A 13,150-nucleotide genomic window follows, 5' to 3' on the forward strand; every position below is an offset into this window, starting at 1 on the left:
CTTCTCACCCTATCTCTAAGGGAGAGACCCGCCACCCGGCGGAGGAAACTCATTTGGGCCGCTTGTACCCGTGATCTTATCCTTTCGGTCATGACCCAAAGCTCATGACCATAGGTGAGGATGGGAACGTAGATCGACCGGTAAATTGAGAGCTTTGCCTTCCCGCTCAGCTCCTTCTTCACCACAACGGATCGATACAACGTCCGCATTACTGAAGACGCCGCAGCGATCCGCCTGTCGATCTCACGATCCACTCTTCCCTCACTCGTGAACAAGACTCCTAGGTACTTGAACTCCTCCACTTGGAGCAGGGTCTCCTCCCCAACCCGGAGATGGCACTCCACCCTTTTCCGGGAGAGAACCATGGACTCGGACTTGGAGGTGCTGATTCTCTTTCCGGTCGCTTCACTCGGCTGCGAACCGATCCAGTGAGAGCTGAAGATCCCGGCCAGATGAAGCCAACAGGACTACAGGATTCCGATGTTTTTAAACACATTTACTAGGATAATTCTGGGAAATCCCTTATCTTTCTATTGTGTTGCTCGTGTTTTAGTGAATTTAATATTACCTGATAGTCGGAAAAGTGTGTCCACTGGTGTGTTGACACGCAGTGTCTCTGAGGGAAGTCACAAAGCTGCAGCAGGACGGAAGCTCCGCTGATATCCGGTAAGAAGCAACTTTTTAACCACAATTTTCACACCGAAACCTGCTGGTTGACATTTTGTCTGAATTCATGTCTGCTTGACCGCGCTGTGAACCATAGTAAATTTTCACCTCCAGGAATTTTAAACAAGTAATCACCGTGTCTTTGTGTGGCCAAAAGCTAAAGCTTCCCAACTCCAGCTTTCTACTTTGACTTCTCCAATATTAATTGAACAAATTGCAAAAGATTCAGCAAAACAGATCTCCAAAATACTGTGTAATTATGCCGTTAAAGCAGACGACTTTTAGCCGAGTGTGTGCGTAGCGCTCATACTTCCTGAAAACGCGTGACGTCCTGCGTATACGTCATCATTACACCACGTTTCGAAGACGAAACTCCCGGGAAATTTAAAATTGTAATTTAGTAAACTAAAAAAGCCGTATTGGCATGTGTTGCAATGTTAATATTTCATCATTGATATATAAACTATCAGACTGTGTGGTGGGTGATAGTGGCTTTCAGTAGGCCTTTAATGCGACATCTTGGACAGGTGCGATAGAAAACGGATGGTTGGATTAAAATGCATGAGAATTGCTCATAATTTGAACATTTTTTTTAACACTGTGATTACCAGCGGAATTATTCATCGCTTATTGTGTTAAGCAATGTCAGCTAAGATTTATCAGAGAGCCAGATGTAGTCATCAAAAGAGCCATAGGTTTCCTACCCCTGATGTAGGCTAACATGTAACAACAAAAACATTGTCATCTTCACCTTCTTCTGTAATCTGATGACTGATGTCCATTTCTTCTCCAGAAGGCCTGCATACTTTTTGTCCATTTCTTCATTCTGTTCATTGAAGCAGACACACGTCAGCATGGAGTTTCATTTCATTTTGAAAAGACATGTGGCGCTTACGTTGTCTAGCTCGGCTTCTTTCTTGAAGGTGGAGTAGGCTCCGTCGTAGCCATTGGAGCGCAGATAGTCAGCGATGGCACGGTTTCTAAATAAACACAACGTGAAGACCACATGACTTTGCAGTCGCTATGGCGACCGCAGTCACGTGCACACGTACAGTGACCTTGGCTCTATGAAACAGTGCGACACATCCTGGAGAAATATTTCCTTAGTTTAGGAGAAAACTTAGTATGATAAGAAGAAAGTTGACACAGCGGCTCCATTATCCATCACGCTAACTAAAGTTCTTGTTCGAGTCAAATGCGTCGTTAAGATGGACGTCTTGACACTAAATGAGCGAGTGAAAAAACATGAACAGGTTTAAAGATAGAAAATAGTGAGGATTTGAGGTGTTTCAGATGGGAGAAGGGCCACAGCAGGACCTGATGCTGGTTAAAAAGAATGATATGTGCGTCCCTGTCAGTATACAAGTGTGCAATAAGCTAGAAAAATACTTTGTTCCCCCGCATGCCTTGCAGTATTTGTAGGACTATACAGTCACCTTGCTACAATGTTGGCTTTTTCTTTAAAACTATATTCTACATGTATTTGGCATAAACTAAGTGTTTGATTCGGTTTTATTTGGTTTTATTTGTTTATTATACGTAGTACGGTACAGTATTTGACTTATTTCTACAACAAACCCCATTTCCATGAAATGGGAAATTGTGTTAGATGTAAATATAAACGGAATACAATAATTTGCAAATCCTTTTCAACCCAATTGAATGCACTACAAAGACAAGATGTTTGATGTTCAAACTCATAAACTTTATTTAATGTTTTCCAAATAATAATTAACTTAGCATTTCATGGCTGCAACACGTGCCAGAGTAGTTGGGAAAGTTAAAGCTCTACTATGCAAAGCAAACGCCATTTATCAACAACATCCAGAAACGCCACCGGCTTCTCTGGGCCTGAGATAATCTAAGATGGACTGATGCAAAATGGAAAAGTGTTCTGTGGTCTGACGAGTCCACATTTCAAATTTTTGGGGGAAATATTCGACATTGTGTCATCCGGATCAAAGGGGAAGCGAACCATCCAGATTGATATCGACGCAAAGTCTAAAAGCCAGCATCTGTGATGGTATGGGGGTGCATTAGTGCCCAAGGCATGGGTAACTTACACATCTGTGAAGGCACCATTAATGCTGAAAGGTACATACAGGGTTTGGAACAATATATGCTGCCATCTAAGCGCCATCTTTTTCATGGACGCCCCTGCTTATTTCAGCAAGACAATGCCAAGCCACATTCAGCATGTGTTACAACAGCGTGGGTTCGTAAAAAAAGAGGGAGGGGAATTTCCTGGCCTGCCTCCAGTCCGGACCTGTCTCCCATCGAAAATGTGTGGCGCATTATGAAGCGTACAATAAGACAGCGAAGACGCCGGACTGTTGAACGACTGAAGCTCTACATAAAACAAGAATGGGAAAGAATTCCACTTTCAAAGTTTCAACAATTTTAGTTTCCTCAGTTCCCAAACGTTTATTGAGTGTTGTTAAAAGAAAATGTGATGTAACACAGTGGTCAACATGCCCTTTCCCAACTGCGGGCACATCGGCTTATAGTGCGGGCACATCGGCTGTGTGCGAGGGGCAAATGGGGCGGGGGTTCGGTGTCTGCAATGTATTGCAGCCACTCCAGACACGTGCCAGACCCTCCCCGTTTGCCAGAACAAAGGCATTTCAAAAGATACCGGTATGGCGGTAGTGTAGTGTCTCAAATATATATCTGTATCTAAAATATACCGGTATTAACTGTAATATCAGCCCTAGGTTATTTATAGTGTTTGAAGGAGTTACTTGCAATATAATTATGATTACCGTACTTTCCGCACTACAAAGGCGCACCTAAAAACCTCAAATTTTCTCAAAAGCTGACAGTGCGCCTTGTAATCTGGTGCGCCCTATATATGGAACAATATTGAGCTACAACAGGTCTCGCAACTACGGTAAGCAGCCACCGACTTCATTTTCCCCCGTAGAAGAACAAGCGCGCGGTGCATGCTGGGATATATGACTGCGGGAGGCGTGCCATTTGTGTTTATCTAAAGACCCCAAAATGGCTCCTATTAAGAGACACGTTTACGACGCAAAGTTTAAACTCAAGGCGATCAGTCACACAGTATATATATATATATATATATATATATATATATATATATATATATATATATATATCTTGATTGGATTATCCAGAGAATAGTGCTCGATACAGTGGTAGAGCGCAATATGTAGGTGTGGGAAAAATCACAAGACTACTTCATCTCTACAGAACTGTTTCATGAGGGGTTCCCTCAATCATCAGGAGATTTTCTCTCAATCATCAGGAGATGATTGAGAGAACCCCTCATGAAACAGTCCTGTAGAGATGAAGTAGTCTTGTGATTTTTCCCACACATATATATATATATATATATATATATATATATATATATATATATATATATATATATATATAGGATCCACACACACACGCGCACTATCTAAAAGTGATACACCAAAAAAAGCTCATCAAAAAAGCACTGCTACAACCGTCTATTGGGATGATGACGTAATCAAGACCAACTTGATTGTCTCGAGCGGAGGCAGCATGTCTGCAATGTGGACACACTTTAATATATTAGACATATACCCGTGCACAACGATTTACAAAATGTGCAGTGTGCAAATATCCATCCATCCATTTCTACTGCTTGTCACTTTTAGGGTGGCGGAGGTGGCTGGAGCCTATCAGTGTGCAAATATAAAGGAGGAAAGGCTGCAGCAGGAGAGCGAGGCAAGAGTGACGTCAAGCTAACTGCAGCTCTTGCTGTTTGTCGCGGACATTGAGCGACATAAGTAAAGAGTCTCTAACCCCAAGTAAAGTCTCCAATAACACCAGTAAAATGATAGATTTGTTGCCAGTCCTTTTTAATTAAAAACAAAGTCACTAAAATAATTAAATAATGTCTCTAGAAGCTTTAATAATTCTCAACCAAGTACATTGTACAATAAACACCAACAATTTTAAAATAGAGCAAAACAATGAGAAAAAATATGTTAATATCAATAACACACATTTTGAAAAGTATGTTTAAAAAATGTTTTTGCCTTCTTTAAGACACTATATGCATCATTGCAGATTATGGTCACATTGTCCACACTCCCAGCCACTCCCCCACTGCCACAGGTATGTTGGTAATTTGGGCGAAACGCTGAATGCTGATTAAAAATAAAAGTTAATAGTAGGGCTGGGCAATATGAACCAAAACTGATATCCCGAAATTTATAGGCCATATCGGGATATACGATGTATATCGGTATGTAGAGTTATATTTTATAATAAATGCAATTAATTACAAGGTAAAATAATTAAGGCTTTGCTTTAAAAATATATACAGTGGGGGAAAAAAGTATTTAGTCAGCCACCGATTGTGCAAGTTCTTCCACTTAAAATGATGACAGGGGTCTGTAATTTTCATCATAGGTACACTTCAACTGTGAGACAGAATGTGAAAAAAAAACATCCAGGAATTCACATTGTAGGAATTTCAAATAATTTATTTGTAAATTATGGTGGAAAATAAGTATTTGGTCAACCATTCAAAGCTCTCACTGATGGAAGGTTTTGGCTCAAAATGTCACGATACATGGCCCCATTGATTTTTTCCTTAACACGGATCAATCGTCCTGTCCGCTTAGCAGAGAAAACAGCCCCAAAGCATGAAGTTTCCCCCCCCATGCTTCACAGTAGGTGTGGTGTTCTTGGGGTGCAACTCAGTATTCTTCCTCCTCCAAACACGAGTTGAGTTCATTGACACGTGCCAGACCCTCCCCGCTTGCCACAACAAAGGCATTTCAATGGCGGTAGTGTCTCAAATATATATCTCTATCTAAAATATACCGGTATTAACTGTAATATCAGCCCTAGTTTATTTATAGTGTTTGAAGGAGTTACTTGCAATATAGTTATTATGATTACCGTATTTTCCGCACTATAAGGCGCACCTAAAAACCTAAAATTTTCTCAAAAGCTGACAGTGCGCCTTATAATCCGGTGCGCCTTATATATGGAACAATATTGAGCAACAACAGGTCTCGCAACTACGGTAAGCAGCCACCGACTTCATTTTCCTTCGTAGAAGAAGCGCGCGGTGCATGCTGGGATATATGACTGCGGGAGGCGTGCCATTTGTGTATTTATGTAAAGACCCAAAACGGCTCCTATTATAGACACGCTTACGACACAGAGTTTAAACTAAAGGCGATCAGTCACACAGTTGAACACGGGAATAGACCAGCAGCGGGAGAATTTAACTTTAACAGCAGCGGCAGACTCGTTTAATGACGACTTCGATGTTGGATGCCGTATTCGTCCAACTTTTTGATTCGAACACTGAAGAATAAGAATTTGAGGGATTCGTGGATGAGGAATAAAAGTGAGCCTTACATGTTTATTTTGTGTGTTGTGCGACATTATTGTTTTAGCAACGTTGAGTTATTATTGCTTTTCACTATTTCGAGTGTTATTATATTGTGATTGCACTAACGTTTGAATTACCGTAACAGTATCAGACTGTTTTAAGAAATCTTTATCAATATTTATGGTACATGTACACAAAAATCTAGCTGTCAACACTGAATATTGCATTGTTGCATTTCTTTGCAGTTTATGAACTTACATTCATATTTTGTTGAAGTATTATTCAATATATATATTTATAAAGGATTTTTTAATTGTTGCTATTTTTAGAATATTTAAAAAAAATCTCACGTACCCCTTGACATACCTTCAAGTACCCCCAGTTGTACACGTATCCCCATTTGAGAACCACTAATCTAAAGGATACAGAACATAACCCCAGCCTCTACTGTAGCATCTATTCTATGCGCCTTATATACGAACAAAGTTTTAAAATAGGCCATTCATTGAAGGTGCGCCTTATAATCCGGTGCGCCTTATAGCGCGGAAAATACGGTACATTAGTACTTCATTTGGTCTCTAAATAATGCTGACAATAATATTGTTTAACAGCAATCATTTTTAGGACAATATATTGTCCTGCAAAACGTGTTATGAGCCTAAGCTTACATGTACCGCCACTTTCTGTAGAGAATTTTAACGGCAAGCTACATTTAGAGACAGTCCCATTATGTGTTTATGAGCCAAAGCAACCTGGTAAACCCACATTTTTATGGCAAAAAATACTACTAATTAGGGGTGCAACGATTAGTCAAAATTGTTGACAATAAAATGGGTCGCCGACAACTATATTCGTCGACAATAGTCATAATGTCATCGCTCGTGTTTTTCCAGGCGAAAGCAGGTCAAAGATCCATACGTTTGATGACTTTGTAAGACAGCATCAAGATGGATCGGTTTTCCTTTGTTTTCTCAAAATCAGCTACAAGTGAGTTACTAGGTTTTGCCTTTGGACGGGAGAGCAGGTCTGCACCGCCACTCGCAAGAACATCGGCAGTGATAACATGTAAAGTGTGAAAACATTTCCTCTTTTACTTGTTAAAAAAATGAATAGCTTGCAAATTTTGCAAAGCGGACCCTGTGTTTATGGCAGTTATGGCAATTAATTCGGAGGCATAATGTCAAACTGTTCCGGAGGGAGAATGCAGCCTCAGCCTCAGTAAGAGGGTTCGCTTGTACCTTGATTAGCTAGCTAACAAGTGTGAGACGAAGTTGTGTGAAAAATAACTATCATTTTAGCAAAAGTCAGCCAGCTAAACTTTGTCCACATCATTTCAAGTACTACTGTGTCAAATTGCAATGCCATAAATAAGGCACTTTAACAACCGCAAACAGGTACCTATGCGGAAGTATCATAAGATTAAACATACAATCTATTAAATAGCTAACGTTTTAAGAACTAATCAAAGATATATATCAAAGTGCAAACTGCCAAGTTAATCTATAGTCAATATAATGTGCAGCTTTTTAAAACCATACTTTTAGCACTTGTCTTTCTTTTTAATTAATACATTTTAATAATCATTTAAATTTTTGTGACAACTGAATGAGAAGCACATTTACAGTATAAATATTTATCAATGTATATTTATGTTTATGAATTTACAAATGTTGCTCTAAGCAAATGCTTCAAATAAGCTGCATTTAAAAGTAGATGGAAAAATGTGGGTCATTAAATATGTGTACGCTTTATATCAAACTAGTCGACACATCATTAACACAACCATTGACTAATCGAGTACCAAAATAGTCGTTAGTTGCCACCCTACTACTAATTGTACAGACAAAAGTGGCTTCTTTAAAGTGCTTCAGAAACTGATATAAGAGGTATCAGTCACTACATTTCCATGCACTAAATTAGTCTGATTTCTTAAATAGTTATTTTTTTTCTATTTTCACACCTGTGTGTGAAGTCCCAGTGTCCATGCACTCTCTAATACGCCATGGGCCTCCCGTACACCGGGGGGGTGCTTATTTCATTTTAGCGCGGTTAAAACAATTCCTTATCTGGTTGACCAATGACGTCATCCCTGGATGCTTACAACTTGTTTTAAGTGATTTCCGCTGTAATATTGGCACAAATATTAGGTGTCTAAGGACTATGTGGATGTTAAACAGCGGACAGCATCAAGACATGATCTTGGATTGTGCTATGAACATGACGCTACTACCAAGAATGTATCAAAGTGGATACAGGTCCGAAGCAAAGACAGACCGCTGGAAAAGTTTTTTTACAAAATGAATTTTCGGAAAAAGAATCACGGAAACAAAACTTTCGAATGTCTCAAGAGTAGATCCATAAGTCTCTGTCGATTGATGGAAGGAGTTGTAAATCAGAAAGTAAAGACCGTCCGTGCCACGGTTGATGCTGTTCCAGATGAAGTTTGCAATGTTCTGGACTATCTTGCCAGATGAATCAGTCTGGAGTGCACAAATGCTACTTGAAGGTTTTTATACACCTTATTATTCGCCTTCAATATACCTTCCGCCTTATCTTTCCTCTCATTCGTATTTTGTTAGGGAATCCGAATTCAGCCAGCATTTTACATTTCTTTGGTTAAATTCTTAAATAAATCTGTTTCTTTCTTTCTTTATTTATTTTTTTTTTACCATCAATGCGCTTTAAAATGTTCTGTTATTATATTTGTGAAGCCAATAAAAAGTATCCTCTTAATGACAATTGTTGCTATGTTTTTTTTTTTTTTTTAAATGGCATCTGCTTCCGGGTTATATTCCGCACGCTGACCCTGGATCCACTCCAGTCGCACACACCCACTCCAGAGATCTGGTTTCCAATCGCATAATCCAGGTGTTAGTCCGACTTTTACAAAACCAAACACGATCGGATTAAGGTGTTTCCATGAGAAGAGGGGTGCTTATTCAGAGACAAACTATTCGAGAATTCAGACTCATTTGGTGCATGGACACATACTGACTAACGATATTTATGCCATCAAACTCAGGCTCAGACTTCCAAAATGTAACACAGAATGACACAGGAGGTCCTTCATACAGACAGCCATCAGACTGTATAATGCGTATATTCCTTCTTGACTGCACTTGAATGTAGAATATATGTAGAATATACTATTATTCATATATTATACATATATGTCATATTTATTATTATTGTTTATTGTGAGCAAACTGTGGTGCTGAATTTCCCCCAGGGATCAATAAAGTACTTTCTATTCTATTCTAAACACTCCATAATATCGAAGTACTGCATTTCTTTGAATTGCCGCAGGGCATATAGTATGTGCTTGCCTTGAAAACTCGCTTCCCAAAATAATTAGCGCATGCTCCGTATTACCGCCTGGTCAAACTCGTGACGTCACGAGTGACACTTCCCCTGTCATCATTTTCAAAATGGAGTAGGCAGATTTCCATACCGGTAATTTGAAATCGCATAAAGGGAAGATTAAGAGCTATTCAGTAGGATTTAAAGTCCAAGCTTACATCACACTAAAATGTTTTTACTGCATACCTTTGGTAAGTGCTGGAGAGAGAAAAGGTTTTAAAATAATTAACGCATGCTTACTTTTACCGCATGCCTTTGGTAAGCGCAGGAGTGAGAAGAGGTTCTAAATAAATTAGCTTTTTAGCTCTTTTTTAAATGGCTTTTTAGCAACAGGAAAATGGCCTCCATTCAGAATAGGCAATGTGAAAGATGTTTCCATGTGAAATGTGCTATTGGAATATTGTTTGCATGTAAACGTGGCTCAAGCATCCTGCCGGTCGTACTCACAGTTCATCTCGTTGTCTCTGTGACAGCACCATGGCGGCGCTCTCCCTCTCAGGGGAGCCGAAGCGGGTCAGGTGGCAGGGATTTGGGCGGAGTCAAGCTGGCTGTTGGAAGGTGTGCAGACTCAGACGTTGTGTCAAGCGCAGGACAAGGAATTTTCTCTGAAGACTTTCTCTCACGACGAAGCGGTGGCCATTACCTGAGGAAGAGGCGTGATGAAAGTCAGCAAGTTGGGGCGCAAACATTTTACTACTAAAATATATTTCTTAAGGTTATTTTTCTTTGTTTTGGACTTTTGTACACACATTCTTTCCTTAAAACTAAGTTTATTATATCTCGTTTATCACTATATGATATGCAATATACTATTTTTCCAAGGTCGTCGGACAAAACATGCATGATAGTTATTCAATGTATCTTTATGTCGAAAGAGATCTTTTTAATACTCCACTTCTGCAGATGTATATTGTTTTTAGCACCTAGGATGAAACTGTGCATTTTAGACCACTGTCTTGGTGTGAACATGGCCAAATACATGTTTTAGAACGACTGAGCTTTACCAGGATTCATGCGTTATAAGTTTTTAATTTCTGTGTTGGAAGAGCTGACCGAGGTGAAGAAAACCGCGCTAAAAGCCGCCTTTGAGCACCTCAGCCCTAAGCTGCTTAGGACCAGCCCAGACAACCACAATTGTGTGTGCGTACGTGTTCAAAGTAGTTGAGTGATCTGAAATGGTGGATGTTAGCGAACAGGATTATTCACAACTAGTGACTAGTTTTGAACCAATACCTATATTTTGGTATCGGTACCAAAAGGTATTTTGATACTTCAAAAATAAAGTGAACCACAGAAAATGTCATTATTGACTTTATTTGAACAGAAAACCTTGATACATTAAACATACTTTTTAATTGCACTCAAGGAACAATTTTGGCATTAAAATTACTAAGTTGGGGCGGCGTTGCTCAGTTGGAAGAGCGGCCGTGCCAGCAACTTGAGGATTAAAGATTCGATCCCTACTTCTGCCATCTTAGCCTCTGCCGTTGTGTCCTTGGGCAAGGAACTTTACCCACCTGCTCCCAGTGCCACTCACTGGTTTAAATGTAACTTAAAGATGTAGATAAGGGGTTTCATAATTCAAAGTGCTTTGAGTCTCGAGACAAAAGCACTATAAAAATATAATTCACATCACTTCACACTTGAACATACTAGAAGACTTCACTTTTAATAGTAAGAACTGGTTACAAAAGCTCCTAATTTGGCTGCTGACGTATGCACAAACATATTGTGTCATTTCTCATTGGTCAAACTAATGAGGGACAAACGGTAGAAAATGTATTATGAATCTACTTGATCATTTACTGTTAACATCGGGTTACTTTCTGTTTTATCATGAACTATTTAAAATGTAATAAACACTTATTTTTCTGTTTGGTTTCTTCACATAAGTTTTGGGTGATACTACAAATTTGGGTTGTATCAGTTGGATACAGTGTCATAATTAAAGCTTCTCCCATGTCCAGACACACACTGTATTTTCTGAGTTCATAAACAATTCAAAAAAATGACAAAAGATTTTTGGATAGTAAAAATGTAGATATAATCATTGCATCGACTCGATACGGCTCTTGTACTTTGTATCGTTAGTTGTTATTTGTATAGATCCACCCATTGATTTCACACCCTGCATGTACGATACTTTTAATAAATGTAGTTTACATTAGTGAGGATTAGTGCTTTGGAAATAGCTAAAACACTGTAAGGACGTTGGCCACTCGCTAGCTCACGAGGACTTGAGGAAGCTTTCATTCTCTTGGTCACTGTCAAATTTGCCGGGTATCAACATGCATTATCGTGATATGATAGTATTAAAAACTATCGTCAGACAGGTTGATATCACTTAATATTGTCTATATCAGTGGTTCTCAAATGGGGGTACGCGTACCCCTGGGGGTACTTGAAGGAATGCCAAGGGGTACGTGAGATTTTTTTGAAATATTCTAAAAATAGCAACAATTAAAAAATCTTTTATAAACATATTTATTGAATAATACTTCAAAAAAATATGAATAGAAGTTCATACACTGTGAAAATAAATGCTAAAATGCAATATTCATTGTTGACAGCTAGATTTTTTGTGGACATGTTACATAAATATTGATGTTAAAGAATTATTTTTTTTTGTGAAGAAATGTTTAGAATTAAGTTGATGAATCCAGATGGATCTCCATTACAATCCCCAAAGAGGGCACTTTAAGTTGATGATTACTTCTATGTTTAGAAATCTTTATTTATAATTTTTCAACAAGTTTTTAGTTACTTTTATGTCTTTTTTCCCAAATAGTTCAAGAAAGACCACTACAAATTAACAATATTTTGCACTGTTATACAATTTAATAAATCAGAAACGGATGACATAGTGCTGTATTTTACTTCTTTATCTCTTTTTTTCAACCAAAAAGGCTTTGCTCTGATTAGGGGGTACTTGAATTAAAAAAAATGTCCACAGGGGGTACATCACTGAAAAAAGGTTGAGAACCACTGGTCTACAATGCCCAGTGGCTCAGTGTTTGTATCTTCACCTTTTTTAGTATTGAGGACAAAATACGTCCACTCTCCCTCTTCTTGTCTCCACACTGTTTCCACTTGTAAGTGCTGTGTGTTGACTCACATGTGTCTTGGCTCATGTAACCTGCAATGTCAACACAGCGCGATAAAAAGTACTGATATTTTTCAAAGGCAGGATAGTAGTTTTTAATTCTTTCGTACTGGTATAGCACCCAACCCTTCTAGTTACTACATGGCTCTTGCAGGCTGCAGGATCATTGTCAATTATTAATAATATTGTTTCCCTTCCACAAACATTTTAATAGAACATTAGAGCAAAGAGTAAGTGCGTGACAAACAATTCACTGATACGTTTCTTTCAGCCTGGTTTAAAGCCATGAGTCTGGTTCACCTGTTTTGGACCTAAACAAGAGGTTTGATCTCATTTACAGAGTTGAACACTGCAGAGTGAAAGCAGTGACATACAGAGAAAGTGATGACTACGCCACAACCTTTGGGACAGAGCACCCAATTATTTCCTCGTTACGCAACAATTATTGAACTCTGCTCTGTCAAGTCCTTGGAAGCAAAAAAAAACAATATTTATATAAAAATGATAATTTTTCTTAAAATTAGCAAAGTTTAGCAAACATGAGCTGCTAATAATGATGCAGTCATTCCGCACCAAATATAAATGTGCAAATAGAATAAAATAAAAAAAGGATGTCAAATCAAATGTTTGGATGCTGTAAAATCATATCAATACATATCACGACAGACTATCAATAT

The 13,150-nt window shown here is 38.7% G+C and overlaps 1 protein-coding gene across 1 annotated transcript in view; it reads right to left on the minus strand.

The window, feature by feature from the left end:
- Nucleotides 1-13,150, minus strand: part of LOC133551990 (lissencephaly-1 homolog A-like) — a 34,536-nt gene that overhangs the window by 11,490 nt on the left and 9,896 nt on the right. The window contains exons 2-4 of the mRNA XM_061899208.1: nucleotides 9,818-10,013; nucleotides 1,562-1,646; nucleotides 1,418-1,492 (exon numbers count right to left, since the gene is read on the minus strand). Of these exons, the coding sequence (XP_061755192.1) occupies nucleotides 1,418-1,492; nucleotides 1,562-1,646; nucleotides 9,818-9,849 (192 nt within the window). The 5' untranslated portion in view covers nucleotides 9,850-10,013. The remainder of the gene's footprint in view (nucleotides 1-1,417; nucleotides 1,493-1,561; nucleotides 1,647-9,817; nucleotides 10,014-13,150) is intronic.

This window comes from Nerophis ophidion, linkage group LG04 (assembly GCF_033978795.1).
Source record: "Nerophis ophidion isolate RoL-2023_Sa linkage group LG04, RoL_Noph_v1.0, whole genome shotgun sequence".
Taxonomy (NCBI): domain Eukaryota; kingdom Metazoa; phylum Chordata; class Actinopteri; order Syngnathiformes; family Syngnathidae; genus Nerophis; species Nerophis ophidion.